We start from the raw sequence: 21,014 nt of genomic DNA, 5'->3' as shown, positions 1-21,014 counted from the left end.
TGAAAGGCAGTGAAGCCAAAACCCCAAGATTCCTTTGGCCTCTGAAATGGCATTCATTGAGGGAGTAGAAGGGAGACTTGGGGAGGGTGACACGTGGCCTGTGGACCAGGAATCTTTGAGCTCCTATCTCTAGGGCCATTTAATGGTTTGGAGAATGTGAGGCAGTGGATGGGTAAATGAAAATGCACATGTTTGAGCCCATAAAGCTGAGTAGTTCTGGGAGGACTTGAATTATCCTCAGACGTGAAATCCTGTGGATCATCCTTTGCTGCCTTGGGGCCTTGTCTAAGCCGGAATCCATGCCCTGACTGCCACTGGGAAGAATTAATTTTTGCCACGGATGGCCCAGTTTTGTAGTGCTCTGGCAGTCCTTCTAATCTTGGAAGAACAACCTTTTCCAAAGTGATTCATCGTATTTGCATGTGCCGTGATTAGGAATGGGGTCGGCTTCCAAACTTGACTTTTTTTTTTTTTTTAAAAAAACATATAATGTATTATTTGCCCCAGGGGTACAAATCTGTGAATCATCATGCTTACACATTGCACAGTACATGCCCCCTGCAACGTCCATAACCCCACCACCCTCTCCCTACCCTGCCGTCCCCCAGCAACCCTCAGTTTGTTTCATGAGGTAAAGAGTCTCTTATGCTTTGTCTCCCTCCCAATCCCATCTTGTTTCACTTTTTCCCTTCCTGCCCCCCATGACCCCCCACCCTGCCTCTCAAACTCCTCACATCAGAGAGATCATATGATAATTGTCTTTCTCTGACTTAATTTGCTTAGCATAATAACCTCTAGTTCCATCCATGTTGTTGCAAATGGCTAGATTTTGTTTCTTTTAATGGCTGCATAGTATTCCATTGTGTGTATATACCTCATCTTCTTTATCTCTTCATCTGTTGATGGACATCTAGGTTCTTTCCATAGTTTGGCTGTTGTGGATGTGGTGGCTGCTGTAAACATTTGGGTGCACGTGCCCCTTCGGATCCCTATATTTGTATCTTTAGGGTAAATACCCAGTAGCGTGATTGCTGGGTTGTATGGTAGCTCTACTTTGAACTTTTTGAGGAACCTCCATGCTGTTTTCCAGAGTGGTTGCACCAGCTTGCATTCCCACCAACAGTGTAGGAGGGTTCCCCTTTCTCTGCATCCTCGCCAACATCTGTTGTTTCCTGACTTGTTAATTTTAGCCATTCTGACTGGTGTGAGGTTGTATCTCACTGTGGTTTTGATTTGTATTTCCCTGATGTTGAGTGATGTTGAGTACTTTATCATGTGTCTGTTGGATGTCTTTTTTTTTTGAAAGATTTCTATTCATTTATTTGACAGAGACCACAAGTAGGCAGAGAGGCAGGCTGGGGTGGGAGTGGGAAGCAGGCTCCCCACTGAGCAGAGAGCCCGATGCAGGGCTCGATACCAGGACCCTGAGATCACAACCTGAGCCAAAGGCAGAGCCTCCAAGCCACTGAGCCACTCAGGCGCCCCTGGATGTCTTCTTTGCAGGAATGTCTGTTCATGTCCTCTGCCCATTTCTTGATTGTTCTTTGGATGTTGAGTTTGATAAGTTCTTTATGGATTTTGGATACTAGCTCTTTATCTGATACATCATTTGTGAATATCTTCTCCCAGTCTGTCAGTTGTCTTTTGATTTTGTTGACTGTTTGCTGTGCAAAAGCTTTTGATCTTGATGGAGTCGCAGTAGTTCATTTTTGCCCTTGCTTCCCTTGCCTTTGGCGATGTTTCTAGGAAGAAGTTGCTGTGGCTGAGGTCGAAGAGGTTGCTGCCTGTAAAACTTGACTTTTTAAAATTGTATCCCAGTGGTAGAAATTTTTTCTCCCCTTGCCATACCCATAAGAACTATTCCTAAGCCTTGTGGTGATGGTCTCCTCTTTCCCAAGCGCTGCTTTCATGGTAGATGACTGCTTGGCTGGGGCAGAAGAGGGCTAAGTGAGTTTGAGGAAGGAGAAGCAGACCCCACACCAGAGTAGAGTGTGCAGTGGAGCCCCAGAGCAGGTGATGAGGTGGAGAGAGTGGGCAGGGGCCAGATCATGCAGAGGCTTCATGAGCCTCAGGAAGGAGCAGATTTTAAGCCCAATAAGAAGCACTGAAATGTGTGAGGCAGAAGAGTGACATGATCTGATGGATAATTTTACAAAGTCATTTGCTGCCGTGTGGAACCTGGACTAGAGAGGAGCAAGAGCGGAAGCCAAGGGACCAATTAAGAGCTTGTTATACCTCGTGCGTACCAAGGCCAAGAAGGACAGAGGTGAACAGATTCAATGACATGAGCTCAGAGGAGCAGGGATTTGTAAGAGAGGCCTGGGAATAATGGTCTGAAAGTGTTAATACGGAGTATCTCCTGGCTGGCTGGATGTGAGAGACATGATCACTTTCCATGTGAGAGGGCTTTAGGCATTTGGAATCCTGGAGATAGCAAGGCTTCAATTAGGGTATGCAAGTCTAGGGAACCTTCAGAGCACATGAGGTTGGGGAACTAGGGGTGCTCGCTCATCACTGAATTGGAATTCCAGAGGACACAGAGGAAGGGTATAGGAGGGGAGATCAGGTCTGATCAGGTCACGTCTGGGAACAGTTTGGGAATGAATTTTGTGCGTTTGATGGATGACTGGAGAACCCTGCACTTCTGCTGGGGGCTGGGGTCATCTGGATGTCAGACATGGCTGACCTTTGTTTCTGGTGCTGCAGTGTTGCTGGCGAGCTCTTTCAAGATAGCAGTTCCTTTAAGTTGCATTTCTTAGAAATATATTGCCAAAAATGGAATCATTATTACATGAAGCCTTCTGGTTTCAAATGTGTATTCAATGTTGCTAGAAGGACTGTAACAGTGAGGGTAAAGCCATGTTTATTTTTGCTGAAATTCAGTAACTTCTTACTCCCACACTGCCCCTGGCACTATGTTGACAAGTCTGAACAATAGACACTGTCAGCAGTATTTCGCTCTGTTTGCCTTTCCACGTGTTTCCATCCAGAAGGAAAGGCAGGAGTTCTCATGTAGTCTGGTCCCTAGTGCCAAGTTTTCGCTGCCTACAGAGAGAGCCTCTGTTGCACTGAACAACTGCCAGACCTCCCAGGCAAGACCTTGGTGAGGTTCTGACTTACTGAACTATGGAGGTCACCGGGCATCCCTGGTATAGGATGACCAATCACCAGGGCCAGTCCTCATGCCTCCTTAGTGTCCTCACTCATCTCACCAGAACCTTCCATGCCAAACATCAGGAAAGAGTTGGATAAAAATGCAAAGATTTGTTGTGGCAAATGAGCTTACACCTGTTTTGGACAGATAACCTCAGTGATTTCAAATCTGTATTTTTCCAGCCAGCCTTTTTCTTTAGCAGATCTCATTTCAGAAACAGCTGCTTCTCTTTTTAAAGTAATGTATTTCAGATCGATATTGAGGATACAGTCATTTAAAGTGTGGATTGAGTCAGCAGAATAATAAGTAGAGATGACATTGTGGGGTCCTAGCTTTATTCTCTTTTTGTAATTTCCATAAGTAATGTATTTTGTTTATGTCAGATTTAAAAAAAAAAAAAAACCATGTTAGCACTATGAAGAGTAAGTCCAGCTGTGCTCTTCCTTGGTGCTGTAGGAACAACGTTGCAGTCCACATATAGCCACAAGCATACATGATCCATGAAGCCCTCCAGAAGCCAGCCAGCCAGTTCTCAAGGGCAAGGGAACCCCACATTCTGATTGTGAAAGCAAGCTGAAAAAAATTTAAAAAAAAAAAAAAAAAAAGCAGGTTGGGCGGGGCGCCTGGATGGCTCATTCCGTTAAGTGTCTGACTTGATATCGACTCAGGTCCTGATTTCAGGGTTGTGAGATTGAGCATTGTGTCAGGCTCCACACTTATTGGGGAGGTTGCTTAAAGATTCTCTCTCTGTGCTTCTCCCCCACAATCCCCACCCCCCATGCACATGCATGTGCGCTCTCTCGCTGTCTCCCTCTCAAATAAATCCTTTAAAAAAAAAAAAAGGCAGAGAGGGAGACATTATTGGCATAATCATAAGTTGGAAGGTAGGGCAACTAGAGGGACAGGTGGCCCTCAGCAGGTTACGTAGTGGTGCCCTGGGCTAACATTCAATTTTCAGTGATCATTTCAGTCTGCAAAAAGCCATGACTGTACTTGCCAAGCGCTCCACCATGAATCTGGTCCTTGGACTGGAGAGCTAGGGAAATCCCTTTATATCTGTTACCATCTTGAGAAAATCTTTTCCTGGACTCTTACTAATATCTGGGGTGTTTTTTTCTTTGCTTGCTTGCTTTTGAGGCACAAATTCTGGAGTAAGTTTTCTCTGTCTGCAGTTTCCCTTTCCTTACAACTGAACTCTTGAAGCCCCTGCCCCGTAGGTCCATCCCCACCGCTTTGCTAATATCCAGATGCCATTGTATGGAAGAACCTTTCCTTGATCATCATTCCGTTCTTCCTTGTAATATTGGTCCCCAGTATTGGTCTCCGTATCCATCTCCTCTCTGCTTGAAACTCAACCATCTCTTTCTTCTCTTTGTCCTGTTGGCTGGGATACTGTGTTACTTTAGCTACTCTCAGACGTTTCTCACTGCTATTGCCCTCCCTCCTTTTAGGATTTTTCCTTTACATTCACCCCTACAACGTGGATATTCAAGATTACTTTTGATTCTGTTATCTTTGTTTAAATTAGTTCTTAGGAGATTATAAAGTGGCTATAGATTGTAAGTGCCATATGGGCAAGGTCCATTTTTGTCTTACTGTGTCCCCATCATTTAGCACTATGTGTGTGTGTGTGTATGTGTATTTTGGTTGAATAAGTTAATAACCATGGCTTCAGCTGTTCCTTCTTAAGGTGGAGTGACTTCTGAATCTCTTATCTCCAGCCTTGACTTTTATCTCAAGTTCAAGTCATCAGTCGTATGTGTTCAGGGGACATTTCCACTTATTTATTTATTTGTGGCAGGGGGACACTTCCACTTATAACAGCACATGTGACTTCTGACCTGAAAGTATAAAATCAGCTTTATTATTGTTCTCTCAAAAAACTCCACAATTCCACCTGCTGGTAAGTCCATTTATGTTCATGATATCACTGTTCTTGGTCAGGTTCACACATAAGTTATTTTATTATTATTATTATTATTTAAGATTTATTTATTTATTTCAGTGGGGGAGGGGCAGAGGGAAGTCCAGGCAGACTCCCCGCCGAACATAGAGCCCAGTGCAGGACTTGATTTCATGACCCTGAGATAATGACCTGAGCCAAAGTCAAGAGTCATACACCCAGCTGACTGAGCCACCCAGGTGCTGCACATGTAAGTTTTTTTTTAGTTCTTCCCTGTTCTCTTAATTATTTCAATTTCCAAATCTTCTTAATTTGTTCTTGAAATGGCTGAAGAATTCATCCCACAACTAGTGACCATCTTTATCCCAGGCTCTATTTGCCACATGTCTAAAATACTAGCATGTCTTTAACTCCCATCTTTTCTCTCTCATTTCTCTCTGAGACCCAGATGCCAGATATTTTCAGGAAGAGGTAGATCTCTCTCCCTCTCCTCTCTTCTCTGTCTCTGTCCCGCAAATACTAACTGCCCACTTACTGTATGTCAGGTGCTGTGCTCAACTCTGAGCAGACACCAGTGAAAGTGGCTAACGGGGGGCCCACCGGCATGGAGGTCTTAGGAGCTAGACAGTAATCCAGTGAACAGAGAAAGAATTATAACTTGTAGTTAGAGCTCTGAGTTTGGCTTTTATTCTGAGTCCAGCAGGAATAAATGAGGTTATGACATGATCTGGTTTGTATCTGGAAGGATCGCTCAGGCTGCTGTGTGGGGAATAGTCTGAGGAGCGGCAAGAGCAGAAGACTAAGTAGAGGGGGGAGAGCCGGTGCTGGGCTGCCGGTTTGGACTAAGGTGGTGGCAGTGGGATGAAGAGAAGTGGATGAACTTGAGGTGTGTTTTTGAGGGTGCAGCCGTAGAAGTTGCCACTAACATCTTAGATACAAGGGTAAGAATCAAGAATGACTCCCAGGTTTCTGGCCGAGTAGCGGTTGGGTAGACGTGTTATTCACTCATATGGGGGAGGAGCCGGGATTTTTGCTTTCAACTGTGGCCGTGTTTACAGAGGATTTGTAGATGGAATCAAGAGTTCTTTCCACATGCTAGATTGGAGATGCCGGAGACTCCTGTGGGGGAAGTAGGCCGCTGGCTGTTGAGGTCTGTGGGTCAGATGACCGGCTTGTGCTAGAAACATCATTTGGGGAATTGTCAGAATAACAACAGTAAAGTGATGATGATAAATAACAAATGTGCGGACTCTGTGCCTGGCCCTGTTCTGAGAGCATTACGTTCTGCCCTCCAGTAATCCCGCAACGTCTGTACAGCCATTACCCCTGTTGTACAGAGGAGGTGGCCGAAGCACCCTGTTAAACCACTTGGGTAGCGTGTCCCCAGTAACTGCTCGCTGAGCCGAGTTGGAACTCATCATGGAGGTGATACGGGAAGCTCTGCGGTCGCACATCATCACTCAGAGCAGGAGCGTAGCTTGGGGCGCCTGCGTGGCTCAGTCAGTCATGCATCTGCCTTCAGCTCAGGTCATGATCCCAGGCTCCAGGGATCGAGCCCCACGTCGGGCTCTTTGCTCAGCAGGCAGCCTGCTTTTCCCTCTGCCTGTGTTTCTCTCTCTCTCTCTCTCTGACAAATAAATAAATAAAATCTTTTTAAAAAGAAAGAAGAGCTAAAGAGGAGCAGAGAGCCAAGATTGAGCTCACTGCTTTCATCACTTTGTTTTCCAACTCAGAAGCCTTTATTTGCTTCTCCTGGAACAAAAGATAAAATAAAATGTCAGTTCCTTAGTCAGACTGTCAAATCTTTACATAATCTATGCCCAACCTCCTTTAGTGTCTTGCTGTTCCCTGTATGCTTGCACCATTCCATGAGATCATCTCTGCTCTCCTCTCCCTTCCGCTCGCTCGCCACCTTCGTGTTCACGTAAGTCCTCTCCAGGATTCAGGGACTCACTGTAGTCTTGAAGCCTTCCCTCATGCCTCCAGTGCAGAAACTAATCACAGTTACTGCATGTCAAGTGCTTCTGGAGAGCTCAGAAAATGAGAAATACATAGCATGCTCCTACTTTGTTCTTTCTGCTCATTTGTGTTTTGTTTTCATCAACATCTTCTTAGTAAAATGATGGAATTTTTAAAAATAAGTAGCTCATCTACTTTTCAGAGGATCAGAGATGACTTGGAGAATCAGATGTCTCACTGTAAATTGAGATCATTAATTTGGAAGTATATTTTGCTTCGAACAGCCTTTTTTGCTTGAGTTGGGTCAGAGATTAAGAATATATACTTGAAATTGCATGAGCTTTTCTGAACTTTCTATCAGGCACTACTATTTGGAATGGCAAAGCAGGATCAGAGGAGCCAGGCAGATTACAACTGGCCTTGACTGGGAGCTTCCAGGCCAGATAGGATGACGAGATGTGGGCATACAAGGAGTCCTATGCTGGGTCCATCAGCAGCACAGGTGGGCAGCTCTTGTGAATTTGGTCCTCAGACTTGTTTATACTGCTTAGCGTTTTTAACAAAATTTGATTATTTGGCAAAATTTATTAACTCAGGAGATTTCACATAAAAATCCCATTTATCAGCTTCCCTGGAAAACCTTGAAAATCAGACAGCCCTGAGGGAGCAATGAGCCAGAGCTACACCTGTCTGCACACCCCATGCTCTCTGGTTCCCCATGGTCTTCACTCCCTACTGCACTGAATCCTGCCCTCACTCTTCGTTTATGCTGCTTGCTGGTGTTTGTGACCCTTAACGGATCAGCCAGGGTACCATGGGATTTGGACAGGAAATGTGATGGGATTTCAGAAGGAATGGAGATCACTTGGAGAGCACAGTGGACTGGAAAGAATATAAGCTTTAGTGCTAGACAGATCTAGTCCAAATACTAGCCCTGCCTTCCTCCTGCCAGCCTTCTGCCTTAGAGATATGCTTTCCCTGCAGCTCCCTTTGCTTGTGATAAAATGGAAAATAGCACTGCCCTTCCGGGGTTGTGGTGAGCATTAGCGGTGATGTACATGTAGTTCCTAACATGCTTGGCACCTGGGCAGCATACATTAGTTGATCCTGTCCAAAAAGTCTGGCAGGGTGCCTTGGTTTAAGTATTTGGAAAATGTTACAAAAAGAAGCCTTGGTGTGAGGAGGAAGCCAAATACCAGGTAGATGAAAGAGTTAAGTCTAAAAAAGCGTATACTTTTTTTTGTTAACCAAAAATTTGGAAATGCAGTTGTATATTTAACTTCCCCCAGGATGAGAAAAGACTTGCTAAGCATAAAAACCATGAAAGAGAACCAAAGAAAGGTCAGAGTTGACTCAAAGTTTTTGGGCTTCTCTGTATTAAACATCAACATAGTTAAAGGACAAATAGCAAATGAGAAAAAAGTATTTGCACAAAGTACGACAAAGGGCAAGTATCTTAGGGTCTGTGGTTATAGGTCAATAAGAAAAAATGCTAACATCCTGTAGAACAATGGACAAAGAATGTGAAGAGAGAGTTCACAACAGAATTAATGCAAATAGCAAATAGGCATGTGAAAAAATGTTGAATGGGGTTAGTAAAGAACTCCGTTTGAATAATGGATTGTGAGTTTTCCCTCAATTTTTTTTTTTCATCATTGTTAGTTGGTAATGTTCAGTATCAGTGATGTGACCAGAAGGTAGGTACTGTAGTATTTTCCTGATGGAATAATAAATTGCTATAACCTTCTTAGGAAAGCAGTTTGCTAGTATAAGTCAGATTGCTTTAAAGTTTATATCCTTGGATCCCATCATTCCATTTTTGAAAATTTATCCTTAGAAAAATACTCAGAAATGTTTTGCCTGGGATCTACTTGCAGTAGCCTTTCTTTCTTTCTTTCTCTCTCTTCCTTTCTTTTCTTCTTCTTCTTCTTCTTTTTTTTTTTTTTTTTTTTGGCAGTACCGGTGTATTAAAATCTCAGTGTCCAAGAGTGAGTACCTTGTTGCCATATTCTTAACATTAGCACAGTGACTGACATATACAGTGGTCGAAAAATATTTGCGAGTGTAAAGAAGGAAAGATATATAAAGGAATATTATGTAACTCCATTTCTGAAATACCATACATTTGAGGCATAAAAACATGCTCACAATATAATGTTCAAAATGTAAAGTACATGATTGTGTATATAGAACGTTTCCTCTACATGCATTGCATGAATTCTGGATGATAGGATTATATTTTCTCGATGCTCTTCCTCATTCAGCACATACATACTGATGTGTGTAATAGGTGCTGAGCATGTTTTGAAAGGGTAAGACAACACTCTCTTCACGGAGTTTTTATCAGAGAGGAGGAAGGCAGGCAGCAAGCCGGTAATTTCCATGTGTCATTTACTTTAGTGAGGTTGTGTCACTTTTATTCTGTAGAGAGAAAAACTCTGCTGCTACTGATTTTCAAGTATCAATTGTTGGTTGTAATTCCTAAGGCACGTTCTTGGGACAGGAAAGGAGCAATTACATGAAGAACCTACGTAGAGCTTGTGAAGCATTAAGTTACTTTTCCAGTGAAAAGAAACATGTTTAGGTTTCCTGTCTTTTGAGTGGTTAGTAATGACAGGACGACAAATACACCCAGACTTTTCCCCTAAATACCATTTTCCTAACGGAAACCAAATAGGCTGAGGCGGGAGTATAGAATTCAGGAAGGCCCAGAGCTCCTTGGGAATCATAATTGTGTGTTCAAATGAACTGGCTGTGCTTGGGGAGGGGGGGGAGAGTGTGTTGGTCAGCATTAATATAAAGTATGTATTTTTTGCATTTTTTCATCTGCTTGTGAAATTTTGTGTGGAACACCAAATCATCAATAACAAAACCCACCCTACAGACTGACTGTGATCCTGAAAAGCCTTTTTTGTTTTTTTAAAGTAAGCTCTATGCCCAGCGTGGGGCTTGAACTCATAGCTCTGAGACAAAGAGTCACATACTCTACTGACTGAGCCAGGCAGGCGCCCCTGAAAAGCCTCTCTTAACTGGGATCATGGATGGAAAATTTTATCCCAAGCAATGTTTTTTTTAGGGGTGTGTTCTGTTTTGTTTTGAAGAAAGACCTGAGTAAATCAGAAGGGTCACAGAGCCCTGTTTTGATAACTTAACCATGCTTAATGGCTGTGAATGCACTCCTCTAAACAGTCTGACCCTTGCTTCCAGCGTGGCTTATCCATTTATCAATTTGAGCCTTTATGCACAGCCACGTGAGCTCTGTCGGCCTTTTATCTGCTTCCTGAGTGGAAAAAGTCTCCCTGTGTCGTGGTTAAGTTGAAGGGTAGCTCTGGGCTCTGTTGGCACTCTGGCCTCAAGACCAGAAGGAAGCATTTGTGAGCTCTGTGTTGCCTCAGTAGAACCCCTTGCCCTCTTTTCTGTCTCCTTCTGCAGATTAGAATGTGCTCTCTGAGCCCAGGGTGTTGGAAGGGACAGATAGCAAGCAGCAGAGTGATGACATCACCTCGTGCAGTGGGTGCCCTGGGCATCGGCGACTCTTTCAGGGACTGATCAGGAGTAGCTCTCTCCCAAGTGAAGGGTCTCCCTCTTTTGCTTTTAGGTACAACTAAACGTTATACTGGATGTAGTATGTATAAAAGCAACCCGAGGCTTTCTGTCATTGGAAAATGCAGATCTTAGGAACGTAAAGTGGGGCATGGCGCTGTGGAACGTCATTTTCCATTGGGGCTGGTATTTCCCCTTTGCATGTGGAACTCTCTCTCACTTGCTGGCTCCGTTCCTGCTTCATGTTTCCAGGCAGAACTACAGTGCTTACCCCTTCTCTTCCATTGGCGTTGGCGCCCCCTCCTTCCCAGGAATGCTTTTACTGTTCAAAGAGATCTTCGTCGCAGGCTTGGCTTCATGTCTGGGTAGCGCGTTTCCTCTCTACTTTCTTTGGTGTCCCTGCCCTCATGTCTGTGCTTGAGCAGGTCCCACTGCACTCCCAGAGTATGCAGTGTGCAGAGGGCAGGAGAACCATCTGCTTCTCCCTATGTTGAACCTTGATCTGGTAGCTGACTTTACAGCTTAAATCAGGGACCCTTGAGCCCTCTAAGTCTCATGGACGATGCACTCCCTTCTGTCTCTTTTCTCTAGTAGGACGTGCATCTCCTCTGGTTGGAATCCTTTCTTTCATAGAGCCTCCTCTTGCTTCTCTGGATGCAGCAGGGCCACCCAAGGACAGGGTCACCTTCCCACCACTCTCTGGTTGGCTGAGGGGTCATTGGTTAATGCTGCAGTGCTTACTTGCTACTGGAAAAGAAAAGGTGGCAGGCACAATTGAAATCAGTCAAGGAGGGGCGCCTGGGTGGCTCAGTGGGTTAAGCCTCTGCCTTCCGCTCAGGTCATGATCTCAGGGTCCTGGGATCAAGCCCTGCATCAGGCTCTCTGCTTGGCAGGGAGCCTGCTTCCTCCTCTCTCTGCCTGCCTCTCGGCCTACTTGTAATCTCTGTCTGTCAAATAAATAAAATCTTTTAAAAAAAAAAATCAGTCAAGGAAACCAAAAGTTGTTTCAAACATTGCTTTTATCTTCTGCCTGTTAAAGTTATGACTGCTCCACGAAGTCCCTGCCAAGGGCTGGGACCTGGAACTTAAACTGTTTATGCAAGTTCATTATTGTGCTGATTTTGTTTTTCCTGAGGGAAATCATTGTAAATAATTATGTTCTCAGAAGCACCCCTACAATAATAAATATAAACACAGTATTGCAGGGAAATCAATCCTGCAGTAACCCAGATGCAGTCCCTTGCATCAGAAGTGAAGTAGACGGATGCGTGGATCTGCCCAGAATGGAAGTGGAAAGATCAGGAAGCTTGGGCCTCGACTCTTGACAGGCTCTTTGAACTCACCCCTTTGTCGGCTGCAAAGGAGGAATGACCCTCACGTACTGGCTGTTTTGCAGGCCGGGCCTGAAGCTTCCTTAGAGCACTGGACATGAATGAACTTGGAGCTCTCTGGAAGAGGGGGTGATGTAAATACAAGGCATTTCTGTGTGAAGTGGTCAGGAGTTGTGGTCTGTGCTCCCAGGCTTCAATGGCCAGTCTCAGTTCGCAGCATTATTCTGGGCAAGCCAGAACTTCCTTCTTCAAGAAAGTCTTGCTGTTGATTGTTCTGAAAGAAACAAGGTTATATCTCCTAGACACCAGAGGAGCTATAGGAAGAGTTGTAACCAGTTTTAACATAGGCTCCGGTTAGTGAATTAGCAGAAATTGTAAAAAGGCAATGAGAACTCACTACACCGTGTCTTATTTAAAAGCCCGTTTTTTCCACACAGACCGTGGCAAAACGCAGAGCACAGCATAAAGCAGGTGTGAAGAGTTCTTGTATAAATAACTTAATTCCTTCACAGGCCAGAATGAGCTCTTCTGCAGTTTAGATGCGGATGACAGTATCTGGCACTTAACGCTGCACTTAGTGTGCGCCGGTCCCCAGGTGACCAACGCAGACTGCATCAGTGGAGGCTCACAGCAGCCCTATGTGGCAGGTCCTGTTGCCATCCCCAAACTAAGGTACAGAGTGGTGATACAACTTGCCAGATGGCTGCCGCGGACGGAGCCAGTAGATGAGCCCCGACTATGTTGCTGAGGAGAGGTTTGCACTTCTAGACCACTGCCAGGTGCCATTGCATCTTGATCACACAAGCAAAAAACATAGTGCAATGAATGCTGTTTTCTAGGAAGAGAACGGAGACTACACGTATGTGGAAAGAGTGAAGATACCCTTGGGTCATGGGACCTTGTTAATCATGGAAGGAGCGACACAAGCTGACTGGCAGGTGAGAACATGTATGGAACTTGGATTCACGTGGAGGCGGTGCCCTGACGGCTTCTGTTTATTTATTTCTCTAGTAAATGTGAAAAGTAAGCTGCTTTTATCATGAGCAAGAGGTGGTACAGTGACACCATTTTCCAAGAGTTTTGATTCTGACAGTCAAAATGGACCTCTGCAGCAGTGACATCCAGTAGAACTTTCTGTGATAGCGGAAACATTCTGCATGTTCTGAGGCTCCATGTTGTAGCCACTGGACACACACAGCTATTATTGGTCTTCTGAAATGTGGCTAGTGTGTCGAAGGACTGAATTTTTAATATAATTTAAGTTCATTACAATAGCTTTGGGTGGCCAGTGGGTGGCTACCGGGCGGCACAGCTTCTCACCTTAGGCCGGGCTCTCTTAAAACCGGGTCATCTTTAAGGTGTACAAGTTCATGAAAGAACACTTAGCTTGGGAGCAGAATCGCATGTCTGTCTTTGGTCTCAGTAATTTATGTGTTGCCTTGCGAGATTTGGGAACATGGCAGGAAGCTGCGAGGAAGAACAGCAATTAGAAAAGATAAAAACAATACCTCAGTGTGAGGGCGCTGGCTTATTGGAGTGATGGGGGTGGGGGAGGATTTGCTTCAGAGAAGAAAACCTTTCTCCACAAGACTTCAGAGAGCTTGCTGATGCTTGTGGGGGGTGCAGGGGGGATGAAGTCAAAATATGTCCCATGTCCTCATAAATGTGTTTATGTCAGAATTATTTATATTTCCGTTTAGCATCGAGTGCCCAAAGAGTACCACTCTAGAGAACCGAGAATAAACCTGACCTTTCGGACAGTTTATCCAGACCCTGGAGGGGCGCACTGGTGATATGAGAGCTTTGAGAGAGAAACTGTGCTGAGACCGAACAAATCCTCCGCCGTGAAGAAACTTCCAGAGGCTGGTCCGGCTGATCTCGCAGGAAGGCTGTTCAGAAGACAAGGGTGGGATTTGCTTCCTGGCTTCGGAGTCCTATTAAATGAGAGCCAGCGGGTCACATTTATATTGTGTTTACTGTGGGAACAGTACCCCTAATCACATCTTAAAATCACAGAGCTTCTTTAGGCAAATTAAAAACTGCTGTGGCTGTACTCTCGGTAGGTTTGTCCGTAAGCTGTTTCTCTCCTGCCCCTCCTGCTTCATTTAAGGCACTGTGAATGGGCTTTGCCTCCGTGGTAAAGGCGCACGTGTTTGTTCCTTGTGCCTTTGTGAAGTAGGATATAAACATGTGTCAGTGACCCTGGAGGCCTCCGCAGGCAGACAGCTGCCGAAACCCAAACAGAGGGGGCCTCACAGAGCCTTGTGGAAGTCTGCCTTGACTGCTCAACATCTTGGCTTCAGTGCTTTCGTAATGGAAAGCTGCATATTCTAGGAGCACTTTATTTAACCGAGTCTCCTTCCTGGGACAGACCCAGACAGGTTACAGGCCTCTGAACAAAGAGTGGAAGCCGTGTCTTGTAACCCAGCCATCTTTAGGCAGCAGTTTGGATACTTGTAATACGAGAGGAAACCGTCCCCTCTGAGACAGAAGTAATCAAGTGATGTCATGAGAAATTTAGGCTGAAGAGTAGCAAATGCCCTGCTAGTGACAGCTGTCCCACATAGATGAGTTTCCCCTAGAGAGTGACTTGAGTCATTTAAACCCAAGCCAGTGAGAAGAGAGAGCAGCCCTCTGGGGTTAGACTCGGTTACCTAATAGTTGTCTTTACCTTAAGTTCCGGGAGCCGTGTGACAAAAGCTTTCTTCTCACTCAGTGCTCTCTTAGACATGAGCTCCTGAGATTCAGCAGTCCATGATGTCACCAAGGTTCCCAAAACAGAACAGAGTGGCTGCCCTTTCTTGCCTCATAAAAATCACGTGTCGTCTTGACCTCTTGACTTAGGAGTGCTGGGCTGGATTGATTCCAAACCGACATAGGGAAAACTCGAGAGAAAGAAAATGGAATCAAATGGATGAAAACAGGACAAGAGAGTTAGAGTTTCCATAGCTGCCTGCTGGGAAAACCTACAGAGCCTTCTTGCTTCCGATCTTGTTTCCATTCTGTTCTGGAAGACAGATTGGCTTTGGCGATGGTGGTAGAGTGCCAAAAACTGGCCAGGCTCTTCCCCGGAAGTCAGATGTAACACCAGGCCTGGAAGGCCCTGCTTTCTGACAAACTTCCTGGCTTTTTGCATTGGGGTTCCCCCCTCCCCCTGCCACTTTTTTTTTTTTTTAATGTTTTACATGTGGATGGCTCCTTTCTGTAAGAAATATGAAATGCTTTATAAAATCTGAGCGTCATACCAAGCCTTTCAGTGAGGGCAATGCAAATCACCATAAAAGCCAAATAAAACCTCTAATTCCTAGCTGTTTTCCTGTTAAACAAAACCTGGCCAGGGTGGTACAGCCGGCTTCAGTTGTGAGTTTGATGCACGACATTGGGAAATTCTTCTTCCGCTCCCATAGACGAAAGAACTGGCAGATGGTTCCCAGTGTCCCGGCATCCCTCCTAATGTAGGGTCACGGCCTCCCCTGGTGTCAGCTGCACATTTGATCTCTTCAGTCATCACTGCCATGGCTGTCGGGGAAATGAGTTCCTACTTGACAGCCGACAGCCTGAGCCATGCCGGGCTTCTTTAGCTGAGAGCAGCGGTCTTGGCTTTTGTTCCTTGCTGCCCAATGCTAGATCTACCCCTTATACACACACACCTTTTTTTTTTTTTTTAAACCACGAAGATAATGTCCCTTTTGAAATGACTAGTAGGTACTTGTCATAGAGTTAAAGTACAGGGTTTAGGACTGCACAGGGATTTTCAGAACCTAGCAAAGGATGCCCCGGGGCCGCACTGACCTGTTGCTGTGTTTTACTGGCCTTAGATCCTCCCTAGGAATTAGGGGCTGAGCTGCTTTGCCAACATTACTTGTAAAGCAGAGGAAGCAAATATAACAATGTAGCATGAAGAAAAACAGATTTAGTTTTTGCTTTTTTTGAGCTTTAATAACCTACCAGGAACTGTCCTGGGAGCTTTTTCTATGTAATCCCTTATCTTCCCCAAAGCTCGGCAGGAAAGAGGTGTTCTTCCCATTGTAGAGACCAGGCAGCTGAGGCCCCCACAAGAAGGGCCGAATGATTTAATAGGACTTCCAGGCAGCAGAACCAGAACTCAAACCACAGGTGAATCCTTAAACTGCGTGCTTCTTCCTCTGCCTTGATGAATTTAGGCAGAATGGTTGACTGGGCGTCCCTGCCCAGCTCACCCCTGGACCCCATTGGCAGAGCGGACCACCCGGCCACCTTGTTTGTCCTCTGGCTTTTCTTTGTCCTCAGGCATCTGCATCTCCTCTCTTCCTGATCAGCGTTAGCAGCTCCTAGTCAGAAACCAGACTGCCAACTGGACTCCTAGTCAGCCACTTAACTAAGGAAGCTTATTTTGTGGGGAGAGAATGCAGTTTCAGGCAAGTTAGACAAATTCTCATCCAACCTTCCTGTGACCCAGAACAATGTTTCTGATCGTATCCCAGCTAACTCTCAGGGTGGTTGCGCGATCCCTTCCTCTCGATGCTCATCTGTGAGTCCCTCTGGGGGCTCTGAGTGACACCCAAACTCAGCATCAAGCTTCTTCGTGACACTTAACGACAGCACTGTTGCAGTCAGCACACAGCCCAAAGAACACAGGTCCGCTTGTACCCTAAAGAGGTCTTGACGACAGGCGGCTTGCCTCAGGACAGTGCGCAGCCGGTATCCGATTGTATCCTCCATACTGAAATCCCGATTCACGTTGTTGACTAAACCACTCGCTCTGGTGGCTTGGACAGTTCATGTTAAATTTGGAGTTATGCAAGCTCATAAACCTGACATCGCCTGTGGCACTCCATCTCTGCGGCCTCTGTGGCTGATAATGACCTTGCCCTAGTGCCTGGTAGGTCTACCTGGACCACAAGTGGCCAGGTCTCCTGAATCGTGTCATGGCAGCCCCACTAGAGGGAAGCGGGTCCTGTGCTGAGCAGAACACTCCCATCGGAGAACTGTAGAGAAATCCTCGACACGTGACGGGTCCCTGCCCTGCTGGGAATACTTCTTCCTTGAATTCTGGCAGCTTTTACTTGGCTGCAGAATATCCAAGACCCACTTTGCCTTTTCTGGTCATAAACACTTGTAAAGTGTTGAATCTGAAGTCTTGATTGCTTTATTTTTCTGAACGATGCTTTTGAAAAAGCTGAGTGTTTCCACAGCGGTGCATTCTGTTTGTTTAAATCTTTACTTCTGCGTGGTTCCACCCATTCGCTGTCCTCAGAAGGACCTGGTCTACAACTGTCCCCTTCCCACCACCCCATCTTCTCCTTGGAAGGAACCGTCGTGGGAGAGCCCGGTCAGTTTTGTGCTGCTGGAATCCAGTCTCAGATATGGCGATTCCTGAGTCTGAGGGTCAACAGGGAATGACGTTGATGTTTGTTTATTAGAGCGGAACACAGACTGACGGTGCCTTTTCCCGCTGCCTTAGTACTGCTGCGCTGATTGACAAGTGCCTTTCCCAGCCTGTGAACAGAGCCCCTTCTTGGGCTGGACTATCTTTTAGGGCTAAAGCTGGCCCAGGGGCCTGGTGTCAGAGAGCAGTACAGGACAGGTAAGCGAGGCAGGACACTTGTAGCCAGCGTTACAGAAAAATTTGCTTCTCCGGTGAGCCAGTGCCATGCTGACCAAGGTATATGTGACAATGTTGTCATTACAGTTACACCTGTGCTGTCACACACGCACCCCCACACACACTCCCCGAACCCCAGGGACAGTCCCTTTTCTCAGGGGACCTCCAGAAGTGTGGGCATGTTCAGGCAAGATCCTGGCCTCTGACCCCACTAGCTTTTAACTCTGGACACAAATTGTAGGTTTCTGGATGGGGAAAGAAAGATGAAAGCCAGAAGGGAGTTTCCAGAGTATACTGTGTTGGGTCTGGTGTGCCTGGGTGGCTCCATTGGTTGAACATCCAACTCTTGGTTTCCGCTCAGGTCACGATCTCTTGTCATGAGATCAATCCCCGCATGGGGCTTGGCACTCCGTGCAGAGCTGGCTTGGGTTCCTCTCCCTCTCCCTCTGCCCCTGCCCCCACTCTTGCACTTGGGTATGCATGTGAGCATTCTCTCTCTCTGAACAAAACAAAAACAACTGTGTTGGACCTGTAACATCCCTAATCTGGTTTCTTCCTAAAAGTGACCCTAATGAAGTTATTTTCTCATTATTTAATCAGCTGGAGGAGCATGTACCTGAGGACGATCAGATCCTGAGATCTGGTGTCCTGGGGTGGGCTGGAAGAGTCCCATGGGCTGCTTGTCAGCAGGCCTTCTGTGTTGTCTTTGGGCTTTCCCCAGCCCTGGCCCCAGGCAGAGGGGACAGCTGCAGTCTTGGTCCCTTCACCAGAAGCAGCATAGAGACACCAAGCTTTTCCCCTGGGACAGGAACCAAAAAGAAGTGGGCTCTGGAGGGGCCGTGTGATCGGGTTACAGTGAGCGGCCTCCTGCAGGAAGGGCCTGCCGAGCAGCACACGTGATAATCCAGATGCCCCTGAATGCCCCATCAGAACACATACACCCTCCTGGCTTGATGTGGCTGAAACGTTTCCGGTGGCTGCAAAGGGCTGCCTCCCCTGTCCAAGAGGCTGGGGCAGGAAGCCACCCTCCAGGCCCTTCTCCAGGTGCTGTGATGTCCCTATGCCACTGGCTCCCACCCTGCCCTTCCCGGTCTGTACTTGGAGAACAGGCCTGAGTGAGGCTCTCCGGGAGCGGAAACCACACCTCCCAAAACAATGCTGGTCTGAGGGCTCTCTCCTCCCTGCCTGAAGAATGTGGGATGGGTGGATAAGGATGCCACAGGCCTGGGGCCGCTTCCCAGACTCTGGCCCAAGTGTGTTCAGGCTTTAGACCACCCAGGCAGGTCTCAGGAGAAGTGTCTTCCTCTGCCCTTGTTGGTTAGAGAAAAGTTTTCTGGAATGCTTCCCTTGAAAATGTCTAAGGGATTAGCTACTCATTTCTTCCCAGCATGCTGTCTCACATAGTAACTTTTTGTCTCCACTCACCTGCAGTGAAGGGGAAGGGAAGACCGCTCGTCCAGAGGTAAGAAATCCAGGGAGAGTCTTAATGTCTGGCTCCTCTCTCACTGTCCCCCTGTCCCCCAGTCTACCTTCTCCAGCAGCCTCCTGCCTCGTGCTGGGAGGAGGTGAGCCCGAAAGGAGCGCAGTGCACTCTCACGCGAGCCTTCATCTCCCCAAGTACCGTGAGGGTGAAGGTTAGGAACAGCTCCCCCCATTGGACAGATGAGGAAGCCGAGGTCCAGAGGTGCTCCTGTGGGGGCACCTGGCCTGTAAGGCAGAACCAGCAGAAAGACCGGTATCGAGTGCCCAGGCCATTGTTCTTTCCACCACTCAGATCTGTGACCTCCTTTGAGATTTCTGGCCAAAGGCAGCACTTGGGGACAAGCAGGAACACAGACACAGATAGCCCGGAAGGTCCTACTGCCTGCGGGGCCGCCCTCCAAGGAGAGGTCTTGGCTGTCTGCACTGCACCGGTCAGGGGGCTCGATGCGTGGCCAGAGTCCCTGCTGCAGCTGGAGGTGGCCGCCTCCCGCCACAAATAGTGCAGGCCAAGCCCCGCAGCAGCCGAGGAGGGCAGGGAGCTGGACAGTTTGGGGCAAGACGGGCCTGAGTCAGCCTTGTGACTGGGGCGAGCCCCCCTCTTCCAGTGCCGCAGGCACAGGGGGAATTAGGGAGCAGCCGTGACACGCCACACCTGCCCCAGCCTCCACATCTGCCACGGCCTTGTGGGAGAAGCCTCCACTTGAGGCCGGCAGACCGGGGCTAGAGTCTCACTCGGCCCTTTCCAGCCGAGGCCCCTCGGGCCACACAGCTCCCGAGCCTGTTTCCTCAGCAGCGCAGTGGACGCAGAAGCAGCCACCTCTCCGAGCTCTCTTGAGGGCCGAGATTGCAAAAGGACCACTCCTGATGGTAGCGCGCTTGCTAACGTCTGTCATAGGCGGGCGTCCCACGTGCCCTACTGACCCCTGCCCAGATCCACCCCCTGGCTGAGTGATCCCTCCGCAGCTGACCCCTGACGATGGCCCTGTGACCCCACCTTGCCTCTTGGCAAGCCCCCCGGGGTGCCCACACCTCTCTTGCCAGCGGGGCTGCGAGGGGAGGCCCAGAAGCTTGCGGGGTGGTTGGCAGGGGCGGGGCGGCGACACGGATAGGGACAAAACGAAATTGTCCCTGAGCGAGGCTGATCACATTAAGATCTGGCTGCACTTAAGTGTCTCCTGGGAAGTTGTTCAGACCAAGCTGACGAGAGCCCCCAGATGCCAAAGTGGCCTCGCGGCAAGGCTCGGCTCCCTCTCAGCAGCCCTGCCACATGCTCCCCAGGTGACAGGTCTCTTTATGCCTTGTCCCTGGCCTCATTCCATTGCCCCTGCCCCCTCGGGACAGTGTTCAAGCCTCCCCAGCCTGGGGGAACAGGCCACCAACCAGGCGCAGGTGCACCCCTGCCGGTCACATTGTTTTCTCATCCTTGCTGGCAGTTTCTAGATTCTGTACAGAACGCCTTGGCCTGGAAGATTTAACCAGACTGTCAGACTGGAATTCTGTTTGAGACTGGGGCTTTTATGCCCGCAGATTGTGTATCAGATGTGGCGGGAACACGTAAGAGGAGGACACAGCCCCTTCTAGTGCAGAGAGGAGAAAGCCAGCGGGGACTGACTTACTCTCAATATTAGTTTTTATTCCGGACTACAAAAGGAGTGTTTTTTGCAAGAAATTAAAAAGAAAGATAAAAAGGAAAATCCCTTGTAACTTCACAACCAGAAGCAACAGTACTTCACATTTTGTAGTATACTTTTTCTACATATTTGTATCCTTAAAAAAGGGGGGGGGGTGCAGCTTCACACATTTTGTAGCCTTTTCCCATTTATCAAGAACCTGAGTGGGCGACATTAACCCCTGTCCTATAACATGGCTCTGAATGGCTGCATAGTATTGTGTGTAGTTGTGGCGTCGGTAACCACTCCCATTGTGCTGGGTGTTTAGATCTTTGCTGTTGTCATCGCTGGGGTGGGGTTTGCTATTATTAGTAACTGTTCTGTTGGTTTGGGAACACGGGAGAAGGGATGGTGGGAGGCAGGGTGGTATCATAGCAAGGAGCCCAGG

At 47.3% G+C, this 21,014-nt stretch overlaps 2 protein-coding genes across 8 annotated transcripts in view; both read left to right on the top strand.

Annotated features, from left to right (window-relative positions):
• The window catches only part of ALKBH3 (alkB homolog 3, alpha-ketoglutarate dependent dioxygenase), a 36,597-nt gene extending 22,654 nt beyond the window's left edge, over positions 1-13,943 (top strand). For 4 of the 6 annotated variants that reach the window (XM_004763201.3, XM_004763203.3, XM_004763199.3 and 1 more), the window contains 2 exons: positions 12,730-12,828; positions 13,591-13,943. In XM_004763201.3, the coding sequence (XP_004763258.2) occupies positions 12,730-12,828; positions 13,591-13,683 (192 nt within the window). In that variant the 3' untranslated portion in view covers positions 13,684-13,943. Of the gene's footprint in view, positions 1-4,955; positions 5,110-7,377; positions 7,519-12,729; positions 12,829-13,590 lie in introns of those variants that run through there. The other 2 variants (XR_001181211.2, XM_013061779.2) reach the window with 2 other exon arrangements.
• Positions 1-21,014, top strand: part of LOC101673521 (very-long-chain 3-oxoacyl-CoA reductase) — a 325,507-nt gene that overhangs the window by 194,771 nt on the left and 109,722 nt on the right. The window lies entirely within an intron of this gene.

Source organism: Mustela putorius, unplaced genomic scaffold (genome assembly GCF_011764305.1).
Source record: "Mustela putorius furo isolate JIRA1106 unplaced genomic scaffold, ASM1176430v1.1 tig00003859_pilon_pilon_pilon, whole genome shotgun sequence".
Classification (NCBI taxonomy): Eukaryota; Metazoa; Chordata; class Mammalia; order Carnivora; family Mustelidae; genus Mustela; species Mustela putorius.
The sequence above is the reverse complement of the archived record's forward strand: the minus strand, read 5'-3'. Positions and strand labels throughout refer to the sequence as shown.